This window comes from Scyliorhinus torazame, chromosome 28 (assembly GCF_047496885.1).
Source record: "Scyliorhinus torazame isolate Kashiwa2021f chromosome 28, sScyTor2.1, whole genome shotgun sequence".
In the NCBI taxonomy this organism is placed as follows: Eukaryota; Metazoa; Chordata; class Chondrichthyes; order Carcharhiniformes; family Scyliorhinidae; genus Scyliorhinus; species Scyliorhinus torazame.
This window is the reverse complement of record NC_092734.1, coordinates 2,818,544-2,836,460: the sequence shown is the minus strand read 5'-3', so window position 1 is coordinate 2,836,460 and position 17,917 is coordinate 2,818,544. Positions and strand designations below refer to the sequence as shown.

Below are 17,917 nucleotides of genomic sequence, written 5' to 3'. Positions count from 1 at the left end.
TTAAAGACAGGACACCTTCTATCCATAAAACTTCAGCACAATATTATTCGGCCAAGACAGGTGTGGACAGAACTGGAGAGAGTAGATTGTATTTAGATGTGTGATACAGTAAAGCTGCTTACTTTACTCAGTAACCACAGCAGAGTTTGGGGCAGCATTGCTGCATGACAAATTACAAGAAGCTCAGAACCAGCTTTATATTAGAATAGAATTCCTACAGTGCAAAAGGAGGCCCTCAGCCCATCAAGTCTGTACTGACCCTCTGAAAGAGCACTCTACCCCGACCACTCCCCTACCCTATCCCAGTAACCCCACCTAACCTGCACATCCTTGAACACGAAGGGGCAATTTAGCATGGCCGATCCACCTAATCTGCACTTCTTCGGACTGTGGGAAGAAACCGGATCACCCGGAGGAGACACGGGAAGAAAGGTCACTAAAAGTGGCAACGCAGGTGGAGAAGGTAGTCAAGAAGACATACGGCATGCTTGCCTTCATCGGCCTGGGCATTGAGTATAAAAATTGGCAAGTCATGCTGCAGCTGTATAGAACCTTAGTTAGGCCACACTTGGAGTATAGTGTTCAATTTGGTCACCACACTACCAGAAGGATGTGGATGCTTTGGAGAGGGTGTGGAAGAGGCTTACTAGGATTTTGCCTGATATGGAGGGCATTAGCTATGAGGAGAGGTTGGATAAACTCGGTTTGTTCTCACTGGAATGACAGAGATTGAGAGGCGACCCGATAGAGGTCTACAAGATTATGAGAGGCACGGATAGAGTGGATAGTCAGAAGCTTTTTCCCAGGGTGGAAGAGTCAATTACTAGGGGTATAGGGTTAAGGTGCGAGGAGTAAAGTTTAGAGGGGATGTGCGAGGGACGTTTTTGTTTTACACACAAGGGTAGTAGGTGCCTGGAACTTGCTGCTGAAGGTGGTGATGGAAGCAGGTACCGTAGTGATGTTTAAGGGATGTTTTGACAAATACATGAATTGGATGGGAATAGAGGGAAAATGACCGAATAAGTACAGAATGTTTTAGGTTAGACAGCCAGCATGGTTGGCGCAGGCTTGGAGGGGCACCTGTGCTGTACTTTTCTTTGTTCTTTGTTCCTGACAGACAGTCACCCAAGACTGGAATTGAACCTGGGTCCCTGGCACAATGAGGCAGAAGTGCTCACCACTGTGCCACCCTGCTGCCCACTAACTATTGTTGCTGTCCCAAGATATCAGAATGCAGCATAATCAGACCTGGAGAGAACCCATTACAGCAAGGCATGAGTTTCAGAGCTGCTGCATGGCTGTCAACAAGAAACGGAGGTGGCTCGGAGTGACTGCTCCATCCCTCTGCCTTCACAGTCGTCAGGCCTTTGTGGTGAAGCTGCGCTCTCTTTCCAAAAGACAAATTAAAACTTGTATTAATCTCTAACACTTACACTCTCAAGTACACGTAAACAGCGCTCCGCACCCCATAACGATGCAACCAGTTTATCCTGCTCTTCATTCTCACCCAACTGTTCCACGCATTCTTTTACTGTTGATGTAGAAAGAGATTGAAGCTGGTTAGGATAAACAACCTGATCAGTGATTTCCCTCTTTCCCTCCTGGATCAACTAAAGCATAAACCAGAATCAACACAAAAAAGGATCGACTCCAATAACAGTGAGACAATCGGTCTAAAAATTAGACCTGGTTGTCTCCGCTTGGGGCAACACAAATCCTGGTACCGGAGCCCAAAACCATCTGAACAGAAAAGCACGTTCAAGAACATACATTTTGTCCAAACGATCATGGGCAGTCTGTAGGGCTGCTCTGTGCGGTCAATGACAATGGCCTCTGCACAGCTTGACTAGACTGCTCAGGAGCCAATCTGGAATCCGACAATATCAGGAAAATCAAGGTTATGGTTCAGAAATGCAGACAAAATGTGAATACTCAAAACAAGTCTAATTAGCCAGCACAGTTGTGCTCAGCACATTGTGGGAATTCTGTGACTCCAGGACTATGTGTGGCAATGGGCAATCTGTAATAGGAGATAAATTGTAAGACCATAAAGAGAGTCCATTTCCACCTCTATAACATTACCCGCCTCAGTTCATCAGTTACTGAAATCCTCCTTCATTCCTTCGCAACTTCTTGATTTGACATTGCAAAACGCTCCTGGCTGGAATCCCACATTACACTCGCAGTACGAGGTCACCCAAAAGTCTTGTTGTTTGTGATCTAACTTACACTAAGTCCTAGTCACCTATCACCCTGTGTGTTATATTGGCTCCCATTCGAGCAGTGACTTAAATGTTATCTGCGTTCCCAAATCTCCTCCAGCCCCACAACCCTCAGATCTGTGCGTACATCTAATTCTGGTCTCGAGCATTGACAATTTTGATCCCTTCACGATTTGGGGACATGCCTTCATCTGATTGGAGCCTAAGCTCGGAATTCCTTTCCGACACTTATCTGCCTCTCTACCTCATTTTCTTCCTTTTAGACTTTCTTCTAAGCCCACATCTTTGGTCAAGTATTCGGACATCTGACCTAATACCTCCTCGTCAGACTTGGTGTCATACTTTGTTTTATAATGCGTCTGTGAAACACCGTGATGGGACGCCATTACATTAAAAGGCACGACATGTTGTTGGGGTCAATCCGTGTGAAACCAAGAGTATCTCGCCAGCTGCTTCATACCTTTGTCCACAATGTGATCCAATCCTCCCAGAAGTCGGAGTTCCTCCTTAAACCAGTCCCCAGCCCGTTTGGATGTGAGTGAAAGCAGAGTCTCCATGGCCAAGTGTCCAGTCTGTGCAAAAGAGAAAATGCATCTCAATACTCAGGTCTGGAAATTATGCCAAAGGCATAGAACAAAGAAAAATACAGCACAGGAACAGGCCCTTCGGCCCTCCAAGCCTGCTGCCCGTCTAAACTAAAATCTTCTACACTTCCTGGGTCCGTATCCCTCTATTCCCATCCTATTCATGTATTTGTCAAGATGCCCCTTAAATGTCACTATCGTAAATCTAATTGCACAAAAATTCATTTTAAAAGATCAGATTCTGAGCAATAATATTGCCTACTAAAATAGCAGACATCATTGCGACCCACAACCACACATCCAGTCCACAGTAAACAACATGCTGTCTCTCCTCTCCCTTCCCCTGCCAGTCTGATTCCTTTCACTTTACCCTGTCCTCAATGAGGAGGATTTCTATTTCAGTCTACAAACTAGATAACAGCGTATGTTGGCAGGCGTACATTGGTTCCCATTCAAGCAACGCTTTGTTGTTAGGTGGTGGGTAATAAATTGTCCCTGCTGAACCCTGGTGTAGTGGACCACTATTGCCTTAGAACATAGAACATTACAGCGCAGTACAGGCCCTTCGGCCCTCGATATTGCGCCGACCTGTGAAACCACTCTAAAGCCCATCTACACTATTCCCTTATCATCCATATGTCTATCCAATGACCATTTGAATGCCCTTAATGTTGGCGAGTCCACTACTGTTGCAGGCAGGGCATTCCACGCCCTTACTACTCTCGGAGTAAAGAACCTACCTCTGACATCTGTCCTCTAGCTATCTCCCCTCAATTTAAAGCTATGTCTCCTCGTGCTAGACATCACCACCCGAGGAAAAAGGCTCTCACTGTCCACCCTATCCAATCCTCTGATCATCTTGTATGCCTCAATTAAGTCACCTCTTAACCTTCTTCTCTCTAACGAAAACAGCCGCAAGTCCCTCAGCCTTTCCTCATAAGATCTTCCCTCCATACCAGGCAACATTCTAGTAAATCTCCTCTGCACCCTTTCCAATGCTTGGTTTAGATTGCCACAGATCAAAAGATGAAATCCAAACCGCACCCCCCCCCCCCCCATTTACTCAAGCATCCTGCTTTAATGACGACATCTCTGATAATCCAGATTAGTCTGATGATTATGAGAATAATTGCTACCATCAACTGCCTGGAAATTATCACCGAAATGTTTGACAGAACACTCCAGACAGACTGACAAACAAAACAACTGTAACTCTATCTTTCTTGGCAACCACTCAATACTTTTGAGAAGATAGCAGCAGTGAAAATCATTAAACAATAAAATACATGCAAAAGCAGGATTTGGATTAACCCAGGTCTCATGCTGAAACTAGGCCTCAACCTATATTGCAGGGCGAACAGGCCTTGCAATTCTAGAGCTACCACCAGGGGGCAGGACCAATGTAACAGTCAGCTCAGGAAACGAGCTGGAGCAACAGCATCTTTACTGTTATATTTTCGGAATTGCAAAACACATGGAATAGCGAAAGGCTGTTCCCCATAGTGAGCAGCTCACACCGTGAGGAATCACCCTTTCACGCCACACAAGGTAACAACTTGTACAAATGTCTCAACTCTGCAGGCACATTTTAACTGATATGTAGATTTACAGTTTATGACGACGACAGTAGCCTTACCCACCACAACCCCCTCACCCTCAGCTGTTCCCCATTCTTCACAATTTTTACAACTGGAATGACACGGACTTGAATTTCAAACCAGTAATAAAAAACTACATAATACCAAAATAATGAAATGCCCGGAGCAGCCATATAGTTCACAGCAAGCCCATCAATCCACTCAGCTAATAGAATTCCCACAGGACAGGAGGCCATTCGGCCCATGAAGTCTGCACCGACTCTTTGAAAGAGCACCCTACCTAGGTCCACTCTCCCACAACCCCACCTCGCCTGCACACCTTTGGACTGTGGGAGGAAACCAGAGCATCCGGAGGAAACCCACGCAAGCACTGGGTGAAAGTGCAATCTCCACAGTCTGCAAAGCCGGAATTGAACCTGGGTCCCTGGCGCTGTGAGGCAGTAGTGCTAACCACTGTGCCGCACTAATTATAGTGAAAACAATGAAAAGCAGCTTTAAAAAGTTACAAATACGATCAACAGCACAATGCAAAGCTAACTGAATAAAACTCAGTCAATTTTAAATCCCTTTAAATCTACATCATTGCTAACCACTCTGTCCAGGAGCATTTTGAAAAAATACTTTTTAAAAGATTCATTTACAGGATGTGGGCATTGCTGGCTGGGTCAACATTTATTACCCATACCTAGTTGCCCTTCAGGTGGTGGAGAGCTGCGTTCCTAAACTGCTGAAGTCTGAGAGATGTAGGTACACCCACTGTGCTGTCAGGGAGGGAGTTCCAGGATTTTGCCCCAGCGACAGTGAAGGAACGGTGATATATTTCCAAGTCAGGGTGGTGGGTGACATAGAGGGGAACCTCCAGGTGGTGGGGTTCCCAGGTATCTGCTGCTCTTGTCCTTCTAGATGGTAGAGGTCATGGGTTTGGAAGATGCTGTTTGGTGAGTTACTGCAGTGCATCGTGTAGATGGTACACAGGCTAACACTTCATCTATGGAGGGAGTGAATGTTTGTGGAAGGGGAGCAATCAAGTGCGCTTTGTCCTGGATGGGGTCAAGCTTCTCGAGTACTGTTGGAACTCAGCTTGGCCGAGGTGCAAGCTCAACTGCTGGACCTCAACCTTAACCCCATTGGGGAAAGGGCTGGAAAGTGGACATGAGGAACGGCGGATCAGACATGATTCTATTGAATGACAGAACAGGCTTGAGGGGCCAAATGGCCTGTTCCTATTTCATATGGCTCACATTTCTCCCTCAATACCATCTTGCACTAGCTGCTTGTGGGAGCTTTCTGTGCATAAAATGGCTGCTGCATTTTGCTGCATATCAGTAAAATGTAAAAGGAAAGTCATCACAATCCCAGATGACCATAGGCTGCTGCCCCCTTTTAAGGTGGATAGTTGAGTGGTGGTGATTTAACTCGAGGATCACTACACCTCAGGCGAGGGGCAAAGTTGAGGTGGGGCCTTCATAAATAACCTTAGCCGGTATAGGAATTGAGCCCGCGCTGCTGGCCTCGCTCTGCATCACAAACCAGCCTCCAGCCGGACCAGCCCCGGTGTCAGTCATCGCATGAAAAACATTGACATCTCTGGCAGGTTGGGTAAATATATTGCAGGCAGTTCAAGATCAAAATAAGCTGTACAGTACCTGATCTACCAATGGAGTTAACAAGTAGAACTTCAATGAGTAAATGTTTACTCTGTATGCCTCGAGGAGCAGGTGTTACTTTAATATAAACAGACATCCAAAACAGAGTGCAAGAGAATTTCAGCATCCTTATTGAAGTCATGCAATGAGCTGGTGACTGATGTAGGCTCTAGTTATCAAATTAAAAATATTTGAACTTGTTTTGATCGATAGAGTTGCCTTAATTTTGGGCAAAGGTTTGCATTGATCAACATTCTCTGCTGAAACTTAAGATAGTTTTCATGGCATAACATCATGCCTGGTTTCTTTAGTGTATTGAAACAGCAGCAGTGACTCTAACTTGGTAGGGTGTGGGAACCAGGAGATAATATCAGAGAGGAATAGCAAGATGCACAGAATACTGGGAGAGATAGGCAGCACTAAAATAGGTAATAGTAGTTAACAGGTGGGGTCAGAACATTGGGGGAGGGGGGGAGTAATAGAGGCTAAATCAGGTTTACAGTGCATGTATGTGAATGCATGGAGTGTGGCAAGCAAGACCGGCGAGTTGCAGGTACAGATTGCTATATAGAAATATGATGTTGCAGCTACAACAGAAACCTGGCTCAAAGAAGGGCAGGACTGGGTTAAATATTCCTGGAAGCAAGGTGCTCAGAAACATAGGAAAGAAAGAAAAGGGAGAGGGGTGGCAGCATTGGTTAAGGAGAACATTGCAATGCTGGAGAAAGAGGATGGTCCAGGACAAATTCTATTTGGCTGGGGCCAACGAACAAAAAAAATAAGAGCAAAAGTGACATGAGGAAAAACCCTTTCACGCAGCGAGTGGTTAAAATTCAGAATGCGCTGGCCGAGTGTGTTGTGGAGGCAGGTTCAATCCAGACATTCAAAAGCGAAATGAATTGATCTGAAAATAATGAATAATAAGGGGTACAGGGAGGAGGCAGGGGAATGGCATTTGGTGCAATGTTCATTTGGAGGACCATTGCACAACAGGCCAATAGATGCAGTATAATTTGGATAAGTGTGAGGTTATTCACATTGGACGTAAAAACAGGAAGGTAGATTACTACCTGAACGGTTGTAAATTGGGAGAGGGGAGTGTGTAGCGGGACCTGGGTGTCCTTGTGCACCAGTCGCTGAAGGTAAGCATGCAGGTACAGCAGGCGGTAAAGAAGGCTAATGGTATGTTGGCCTTCATTGCGAGAGGTTTTGCGTATAGAAGCAGGGATGTGTTGCTGCAATTATACAGGGCCTTGGTGAGGCCACACCTAGAATAGTGTGCGCAGTTTTAGTCTCCTTCTCTGAGGAAGGATGTTCTTGCTCTCGAGGGAGTGCAGCGAAGGTTTACCAGACTGATTCCAGGCACGGCGGAACTGTCATATGAGGAGAGATTGACGAGGTTGGGATTGTTCTCGCTGGAGTTCAGAAGAATGAGGGGGGATCTCAGAGAGACGTATAAAATTCTAACAGGACTAGACAAGATAGATGCAGGGAAGATGTTACCAATGATGGGTGTGTCCAGAACCAGGGGTCATAGTCTGAGGATTCAGGGTAAACTATTTCGGACAGAGATAAGGAGAAATTTCTTCACCCAAAGAGTGGTGAGCCTGTGGAATTCATTACCAAAGGAAGTAGTTGATGCTAAAACATTGAATATTTTCAAGAGGCGGCTGGATATAGCACTTGGGGAGAATGGGATCAAAGGCTATGGGGAGAAAGCAGGATTAGGCTATTGAGTTGGATAATCAGCCATGATCATGATGAATGGCGGAGCAGGCTCGAAGGGCCAAAAGGGCTCTTCCTGCTCCTATCTTCGATGCATCTATGTAGGCCAAATGGCCTCCTTCTGCATTGTAACAATTGTGTGATAGGTAAAGGGAGAGAGCACAGTGCTGCTCCCCGAACAGGTTTACACCTCAACACGTAAACAAAATTAGGAAAACACGGCTGAGTTTGAAAGGTATCTTAAATGATTGGAGTTTAAAGGGGGAATATCTTCTGCTGAGCTATTCACTACTGAATTTAATATGGTTTACATTTCAAACAGTCTGCTAGTGAAGCTGAACACCCAGTTTCGAAGCTATCACTCAGACTCAACATTGTGGCCAGATGTTGCTTTGTTTCGTTAAGTTTCTTTGTAATTTCTCAGTACCAAGTACTCAAAAGAGGTAAAGCACCATAACTGTTTCACTATTAACATCTAATTTATTGCTGGGATAGGATGGAAGGTGCACACATAGCCCTATGTTGCTTTGTGTGTTTTGCTTTAATAGCTTCATCAGAATCTGCACAGTAAAGCTCCAAGTGCATAGACATTTTCTGATGAAATAATACAGCTGTTCTTCATGTTTCGAGTGGGAATATCCTGCAGATTCAAAGGAACAGAGTTGGGATTACTGAGCAATCAGCCGAAATTGGCCAACCCTGAGAAGAGCAGGTATTATGTAACTAAGTTTGTGCAAGGCGTTGATTGAAAATCACTTTCCTGAAAATCAGCCATAGACTGTGAAACATCTCTTGTACTGTGATTAAAGTCAATCCCAAAGAGATATTTGGCTCCATGTTCTTACCGTAATGTTCTCCAGGTCTAGATGCCTGTTGTGAACAGTCTCACACAGCTTGCGAATTTTCTCCTTGATCTTCTTCATTTCTTTCTCATTCAGTTGTCGTGAACAAGGCTCCTGGTCCATTTCCAGGAGGCGAATCATTAAGTCCAGACTAGCTCGATCCAGATCCATGTTCAGTCGATCCCGGCTCAAGATGTACATTAGTGCCGCTGTGCAAAGAGCTAGATTCTGACAAGACAATGCAAAGACTGTGAAAGAAATTCCAGTAGGCATGCACACTGTCAAACGTGGGACATGGAGCACTGTTATCATCTGCAGCGTTCTCCAGGAGCTCACCCAAGTGAGCTGTAGCATACTATCGCACCGGAGAAAGCTACAGCAAATGCAAGAACAAAGGGACATTAACAGATTAAGTAAATGGACAAAGAAAATGGTAGATAAAACTCAATGTGCCAAATCAGAGCTCATCTGGATCCAAGGAAGATAAATTGGAATATTTTATAAATGTTGAGAAACCAGGAACAAAGAATAGGATGTCCAAGTAGACAAATCACTAAAGCCAATGGACAGGTATGAAAAGTAACGTAAAAGGCTAATGGAGTGTTGGTCTTTATCACAAACAATTGGAATACAAAGGGAGGCAATCAGGTGACAGCCAGACTATCTGGAGGAACCGCATTCAGTTCTGGCCATTGCACCTCAAGGATATATTAGCCTTGGGTAGGGGAGGTGATGCCCTGCAGATTCACCAGGATGATTGCGGTTAAAAGCGTCAAATGACTAGGGCAATTGGCACAGATCTGGCTCATATTCCTTAATTTTGAAAGACTGAAGGAACATTTAATTGAGCATTTCTGATTCGTGAATTGGTTAGGGTAGACAGTGATAAACATATGCTTTGGTGATCACGGTGTGGGGGAAGAATCCAGAACAAGGGAATTTCAACTTAAAATTAGAGACAGACCAATCAGAAAGAAGCCCTGACCCATTTGTCCATGAAGGGTAGGTGGGAATTTGGAATACACTCACCAAAATATTTGGATGCTCGGAGTCTTTGAGACGTTAAAGACGGAGATGAACAGAATTTTGTTGGGTTAGAGTATCACTGGCCAATATATGGGGTTGCAATACAAATCAACAAAAAACGAAAAGGCTTGAGGGTCTGATAGGCCTCATTCTGTTTTTCTGAAATTCAAGGTGTTATTTGGCTAATCCTTTCCCCATCTCCACTATTTTGCACATTGAAGTAGAACCACCCTCCCATACCCTAACCCCCATGTGGCCATGTTCACCTGTCATCCTTGTGTCTGCTGACCCACAGTGGCTACCAGTCCATCATGTACATTTGAAGCTTTCATTCTTTCCAAATCTCTCGATGGCCTTCGCTCTCCCCATCTCTGGGATCTCCACTAGCCCCAAAACAAGATCCCTGCGCTCCTTCAATTCAGCTTCCTTCTCATTCATCATTTCCCATGTTCCACCAAAGGCAGCTGCGCTTGCAGCTTCCTGGGCCCGAAGCAAACACCCCTCTCTCTCCAGCAGCTGCACTTGCAGCTTCCTGGGCCCGAAGCAAACACCCCTCTCTCTCCAGCAGCTGCACTTGCAGCTTCCTGGGCCCGAAGCAAACACCCCTCTCTCTCCAGCAGCTGCACTTGCAGCTTCCTGGGCCCGAAGCAAACACCCCTCTCTCTCCAGCAGCTGCACTTGCAGCTTCCTGGGCCCGAAGCAAACACCCCTCTCTCTCCAGCAGCTGCGCTTGCAGCTTCCTGGGCCCGAAACAAACACCCCTCTCTCTCCAGCAGCTGCGCTTGCAGCTTCCTGGGCCCGAAGGCAACACCTCTCCTCCAGCAGCTGCGCTTGCAGCTTCCTGGGCCCGAAACAAACACCCCTTTCTCTCCAAGATACTCTTCAAAGACTAACCATTTTACCAAGATGTTGGCCACTGTGCCCTAAAATGTGATGTGACTCAGGATCAATCTTTGTCTTATTACACTTCTTTGAAGTGGCTGAAACTTTTACTGCATTGAACACACTGCATGAAAGATGCCACTGTTATATATCCAACTCCAAATACTCAGTTATACCTGGTTCTTTTGTGCATCGTCCAGTGTCTTGAAGACCATGGCTACCATCCCATGAGCTCTCAGGTGCATTCGGAAGCTGGGCATGGCACACTTGGAGGCGAGGCTGATAATACTGGAAAATAAAAATAAACCCACTGAACAAAAAAAGGAATTAACTCGAGTGAGAGGTGTTATGATGCCAGCTGATTACTGGACAATTCGAATCCCAGAATGGAACCGGATTGCTTCATAGATCATTATTAGAAAAACTATGGAGAGTATTTACAGAACAGATACACAGGGGTCTGCTGTTAATTTTTAACAGAAGGTTAAAACATTTATTATATACTAGACAACAAAAAGGTTGGAAAGATTTTCAATACAGACATCAAGAGAACAAATGATTCAAACTCATTCAGAATCACAATTGTTACGGTGCAGGAGGCCGCCATTCGGCCCATCATGTCTGCACCGGCTCTCCAAATGAGCATCATGACTTACTACCATCCTTCTGCCTTTGCCCCATAACGCTGCACATTCAAATAGTCATCTAATGCCCTCTTGAATGGCTCAATTGGACCTCCACCACACTTCAAGGCAGTGCTGTCCAGACCCGAACCACTCTTATGAGTGAAAAGATTTTTCTTACATTGCATTTGCTTCTTTTGCAAATCACTTTAAACCTGCGCCCTTTCATTCTCGATCCTTTTACAAGCAGGAACACTTCACCCTATCTATCCTGTCCAGCCCCCCTCAAACAATCAAGTCCCCAATTATCCTTTTCCGTTCCAGGGAGAACAGACCCAACTTCCTCAATCCATCTTCATAACTGAAGTTTCTCATTCCTGGAACCATTGTTGGAAACCTCTTCTGCACTTTTTCCTGTGTGTTCACATCCTTCCAAAAGTATGGTGCCCGGAACTGTACACAATACTCCAGCTGAGATCTTTAACTAGGGTCTTATACAAGATCAGCATGACCTCCTTGAGCTCGTACTCTATGCCACTATCAGTAAAGTCTAGGATATTGTTTGCTTTGTTTTTTAAAAATAAATTTACAGTAGCCAATTATTTTTCTTTTCCAATTAAGGGGCAATTTAGCGTGGCAATTTAGCAATGCAGGTAGGTCCACCTACCCTGCACATCTTTAGATTGTGGGGGTGAAACCCACGCAAACACGGGGAGAATGTGCAAACTCCACACGGACAGTGACCCAGGGCCGGAATTCAAACCCAGGTCCTCAGCGCCGCAGTCCCAGTGCTAACCACTGTGCCACATGCCGCCCCATTGTTTGCTTTGTTAACTGCTCTCTCCACCTGTCCTACCACCCTCAATTACTTTTGCACATATATATCCTCTGCTCCTGCACACCCTTTAGAGTTGTATCCCTTATTTATATTTGTGTCCTTCCAACTGGTCATAGTAGACAGAGGGTAGCAGTGAAAGGGTGCTTTTCTGAATGGAGGGCTGTGACCAGTGGTGTTCCGCAGAGATCAGTGACGGGACCGTTGCTGTTTGTAGTATATATAAATGATTGAGGAAAATGTAACTGGTCTGATTAGCAAGTTTGCTGACGACACAAAGGTTGGTGGAGTTGCAGATAGTGATGCAGATTATCAGAGGGTACAGCAGGAGATAGATCGGTTGGAGACGTGGGAGGAGAAATGGCAGGTGGAGTTTAATCTGGCCAAATGTGAGGTAATGCATTTTGAAAGGTGTAATACAAGTTGGCGTACGGTCCACAGATCAGTGAAAGTGGCAAAGCAGGTGGATAAGATAGTCAAGGCATACGGCATGTTGTTTTCATCTGCATAAAAATTGGAAGTCATGCTGCAGCTGTACACAACCTTAGATAGCCACACTTGGAATATAGTGTCGGTACACTCTCAGAAGGATGTGGACGTTTTGGAGAGGGTGCAGAAGAGGTTTACCAGGATGTTGTCTGGAGAGGTTGAATAACTGATTTTTTTCCCACTGGAACAATGGAGGTTGATGGGCGATCTGATCAAAGTTGACAAAATTATGAGGGGCATGGACAGAGTGGATAGTCAGAAACTTTTTCCCAGGGTGGAAAAGTCGATCACTAGGGACCCAGGTTTAAGGTGCGAGGGGCAAAGTTTATAGATGTGCGAGGCAACCTATTTACAGAGGGTGGGGAGTGCCTGGAATGCGCTGCCGGGGAGGTGGTGGCTGCTGTCACGATATTGATGGTCAAGAGGCATCTTGACAAATACACAAGTAGGATGGGAAGCACGGGAGCACAAGTGGATAGCACTGTGGCTTCACAGCACCAGGGTCCCTGGTTCGATTCCCCGCTGGGTCACTTTCTGTGCGGAGTCTGCACGTTCTCCCCGTGTCTGCGTGGGTTTCCTCTGAGTGCTCCGGTTTCCTCCCTCAGTCCAAAGACGTGCAGGTTAGGTGGATTGGCCATGATAAAAATATTGCACTTAGTGACCAAAAAGGTGAGATGGGGTTATTGGGTTACGGGGATAGAGTGGAAGTGCGGGCCTAAGTGGGTCGGTGCAGACCCAATGGGCCAAATGGCCTCCTTCTGCACAGTATGTTCTATGAATAGAGGGATACGGATTCCGGGAGTTTAGACAGGCATCATGATCGGTGCAGGCTTGGAGGGCTGAAAGGCCTGTTCCTGTGCTGTTGTTTGTTCTTTGACAGCTGGCACAGGTATACAAGTGGGCACAAATATAAACATTTCAACATACCAACTGGCAGCACCAATTTGTTCACTGAAGCAGAATTGCTTCATTTCGCCGCCAGACAACTGCCTCCACATAAAGATGCAGTCCCACAATAATTACACAACTATTGCCTTCACTGTCTGTGCCAAAATCCGGGAACTCCCTTCCTAACAGCAATGTAGTGTACTCGCACCACATGGACTGCAGTGGTTCAAGAAGATGGCTCAGCACCACTTTCTCAAGGACAATTAGGGATGGGCAATAACCAATGACTCTGGACAGCAACACCTGAATCCCATGGAAGAAAAAAAACCTAAACAAAGTGGGCGTAGGTAATAATTCCAGATTTTTATTGAATGTGGTTTTCTCCATCTGCCATGTCGAGTGATAATACCACAATGCCTTCGGACCTGGTATGAATGCCATTGTCCACCCGTGGTACTAATTCCATTGTGAGCTGCAGAGCCCATCAATTAACCAGTTAGATTTACCTTTTGTTTTTTTATACTTGATTGAGCAGAGATTTGTTCGTTGCATTGATATCAGGTTACAGACGGATTGCTCCCTGAACCACAGCCAATTATCATAGTAACTGACTTGAGTGTGTCCAGGTGAATCATAGAATTTACAGTGCAGGATGCCATTCGGCCCATCGAGTCTACACCAGCCCTTGGAAAGAGCACCCCACCCAAGCTCACACCTCCACCCTATCACCATAACCCCACCCAACCTTTGTGGACTCTAAAGGAAATTTAGCACGGCCAATCCGCCTAACTTACACATCTTTGGACTGTGGGAGGAAACCGGAGCACCCGGAGAAAACCCACGCACACACGGGGAGAACGTGCAGACTCAGCAGTCAGTGATCCCAACCGGGAATCGAACCTGGGACCCAGGAGCTGTGAAGCCAGTGCTAACCACTGTGCTACCGTGCTGCCCATGCTTCCAATATGGTGAATGGTCCTAGAAAATCTGCTTTGGTGATAAATATTGCAGGATAAATGTTAGCCAGGACAACCCATTCAAGCCACGTGATCTTTTATTTTCACTTCAGTTTAACCTCTCATGTGTAAGATGGTACCTTCAGCAGCACTGCATCCTTTCCGACTGTACTGAAGTATCTACCTATTGCTCAAAGCATAGAGTGAGGCTTGAACTCGTGGTTTTTATTTATTAAGGGATGTGGGCTTCGTTAGCTCACCCACCCAGCGACAGTGGAGGAACGGCGATATTATTTCCCAGTCATTTCAGTTGGAGGCAAAATCCCACCAAACGAACAGAAATCAGGACTGAATCCATTTAGCAAATTACCAAGATACTGTATAGGTTGTGGCAGAGTTGATATCTTCTCATTTACTCTACAGATCACAAATGTACCATTCTCTCTAGGGGCAGCACGGTGGCAGTGGCTAACACTGCTGCCTCAGTGCCAGGAACCCGGGTTCATTTCCGGCTTTGTGTGTCTGTGTGGAGTCTGCATGTTCTCCCTGCGTCTACGTGGGTTTCCTCCGGGAGCGCCACGTTCCTCCCACACTCCAAAGTTGTGCAGGTTAAGTGGACTGACCATGCTAAGTTGCTCCTTAACCAGTTAGGAGGGGTTATGCGAATAGGGTGGGGGAGTGGGCCATGGTAGGGTGCTCATTCAGAGGGTTGGTGCAGACTTGATAGGTCGAATGGCCTCCTTCTGCACTGTAGGGATTCTATGGTTCTTCAGCAGGCTCTCTCGCGACAGTGAGCATCTCCATGATATTAACATGTAAAGTTACAACATCCAATCTGTCCATAGAATCCCTACAGTGCAAGAGGAGGCCATTCCGTCAATCTATTCTGCACCAACCCTCTGAAAGCGCACCTTAGAGGGCCACTCCCCACCCCATCCACAAAACCCCACCTAACCTGCACATCTTTGGACTGTGGGAGGAAACTGCAGCACCCGGAGGAAACCCACGCAGACACGGGGAGAACGTGCAGACTCCGCACAGACAGTGACCCAAGGCCGGAATTGAACCAGGTCCCTGGCGCTGAGGCAGCAGCGCTAACCACCGTGCCACCTGTCACATATAAAACAATCGCTCAGAATAGTTAAACCAACTTGAGCAACTCCCTGTTGGGCAGAGACTCCATTTACAGCAGCATACCTAAGGCAGCGTGTGTTGAGAGGCTGAGAACATTTCAGTCCACTGAGTAGGTACTCAATGTCATCCGTAAACTCTTGATTTTCTCCAAATTCCACCACATCGTTGAAGTGCTTCACGTGCTGAACCACAGTGTACAACTGAAATAAAAATAACATTTTACATAGAACGTTACTGGTTGAAAGCAGAGTACACCTGGCACAGCAAACCCCAAGTTACAAACTGGGTCAACAGCTCCGAGCACAGACACCACTCTGGCCAATCAGATCAGTGTACGGTCCCTGTTTGAAACGGAGAATCTTGCTAATCAGTTAATGTCTTGCAGACGATGAGCTGTCACTGTCAGCAGGTAACTTGAAGACCGGGGCGTTGACCTGGGGCCTTGTGCATTTTTAGTGCCACTGCACCAGAAGAATTGTGTAGGCTTCTCTCATCCTGCAATACAGAGGAACATACGTAGAAAATAGAATGCAGGAGGCCATTCGACCCTCCGAGCCTGCTCTGCCATTCGTTATGATCATGGCTGATCATCAAATTCAATACTGATCCCATCTTCCACCAAGAGTGCTTTGACAAGAGTGCTTTGACAAAGGGTCATCTGGACTCGAAACGTTCGCTCTTTTCTCTCCCTACAGACGCTGCCAGACCTGCTGAGATTTTCCAGCATTTTCTTTTTGGTTCCACCTTCCACCCATATCCCTTAATCTCTTCAGACCCAAGAATGAACATCCTTTAGGTGGAACTGTAACTGACAATTTTCCCAGCAGGTTGGACAGTTAGCAAGATCCGGAGAAAGGTGTTCACAGCATTAAATCAAAATCCTCCTGTCCTTGGGAGCTATAAACTTGCTTTGTCCTAATAAGAGTCATTTCTGTAACTCCTAAGGGAAGAGTTTCAGCAGCTCAGCAAATTCCCCATCCGCAAGCACTCGCTTACCCACATGAAAGGGATCCCTCGGAAATGGATATCTGTAACATAGGGATGCAGCTCTACCTAACACAACTCCTCCCGCTCAGGCAGAATGTGCCTCGGCACACCACTTCAAACATGTTCAGTATTTCATGAGAGAAGCTAATCTGCAAATTCAATGACCATTAGTTCTCTAGCAATTCAAACACAAACTTTAATAACTTCATAATCTGCTTTTAATATCAAACAAGTTAAACCAAGAGCCGAGTCTAGTACCTCTTTATCTTCCTTCCTACATTTCAGTGCAGTTACAATGTCTTGATACGGTTGGGTTGGTATTGTGACCATTTTTATCACACGGGGTGGAGGGGGAGGGGCTTTGAATACGCCCTCATCCTTCTGAGCCGCTTCCTTTACGGCGACAATAGCCTATAAACAATGCAAAAAAACAAGCAGGTAAGAACAAATTTGCTGACCAACCGAAAACGTTAATTATTGGCTACGATCCGCCACATTCACAGAAACAGCTTCAAAATGTCATCCCACAGAATGCGTGGAACCATCAGGGTTGATATTTCATTGACAGGCACAGCCCTTTCCAATCTGATGATCACTGCCCCACTCCACCACTGTTCGGAGACAGTTAGATAAAAGCTACCTCGGCAAACCTCAAGTCAAAAATAATGTAAGGCTCCTAAAGCAACGCAAAGAAAAACTGTGACCTCCACCCCCAACGCGCAGGAGACACCCCATCTCCGAGCACAAGAGGGGGAGTCCCCCACACCCACAACTGAGTGCCAGAGGGGGAGTCCCCCCGTGCTCGAGATAGAGAGCGAGAGCGAGCGAGGGAGGGACCGAGAGAGAGCACGAGAGAGAGCGAGAGCGCGAGAGAGAGCGAGAGCACGAGAGAGAGCGAGCGAGAGCGAGAGAGCGTGAGAGAGCGAGAGAGCGAGGAGAGAGCGCGAGAGAGCGCGAGAGAGAGCGAGAGAGAGCGAGAGAGAGCGAGAGAGAGCGAGAGAGAGCGAGAGAGAGCGCGAGAGAGCGCGAGAGAGCGCGAGAGAGAGCGAGAGAGAGCGAGAGAGAGCGAGAGAGAGCGAGAGAGAGCGAGAGAGAGCGAGAGAGAGCGAGAGAGAGAGCGAGAGCGCGAGAGAGAGCGAGAGCACGAGAGAGAGCGAGAGCGTGAGAGAGCGAGAGAGCGAGAGAGAGCGAGAGAGAGCGAGAGAGAGAGCGAGAGAGAGCGAGAGAGAGCGAGAGAGAGCGAGAGAGAGCGAGAGAGAGCGAGAGAGAGCGAGAGAGAGCGAGAGAGCGCGAGAGAGCGCGAGAGAGCGCGAGAGAGAGCGAGAGCACGAGAGAGAGCGAGAGCGTGAGAGAGCGAGAGAGAGCGAGAGAGAGCGAGAGAGAGCGAGAGAGAGCGAGAGAGAGCGAGAGAGAGCGAGAGAGAGCGAGAGAGAGCGAGAGAGAGCGAGAGAGAGCGAGAGAGAGCGAGAGAGAGCGAGAG

At 46.6% G+C, this 17,917-nt stretch overlaps 1 protein-coding gene across 1 annotated transcript in view; it reads right to left on the bottom strand.

Annotated features, from left to right (window-relative positions):
• The window catches only part of LOC140403474 (wings apart-like protein homolog), an 80,605-nt gene extending 63,762 nt beyond the window's left edge, over positions 1-16,843 (bottom strand). Inside the window, exons 1-6 of the mRNA XM_072491374.1 lie at positions 16,696-16,843; positions 15,514-15,650; positions 10,702-10,813; positions 8,621-8,845; positions 2,683-2,794; positions 1,434-1,531 (exon numbers count right to left, since the gene is read on the bottom strand). Of these exons, the coding sequence (XP_072347475.1) occupies positions 1,434-1,531; positions 2,683-2,794; positions 8,621-8,845; positions 10,702-10,813; positions 15,514-15,650; positions 16,696-16,767 (756 nt within the window). The 5' untranslated portion in view covers positions 16,768-16,843. The remainder of the gene's footprint in view (positions 1-1,433; positions 1,532-2,682; positions 2,795-8,620; positions 8,846-10,701; positions 10,814-15,513; positions 15,651-16,695) is intronic.
• Positions 16,844-17,917: the final 1,074 nt, after the last annotated feature.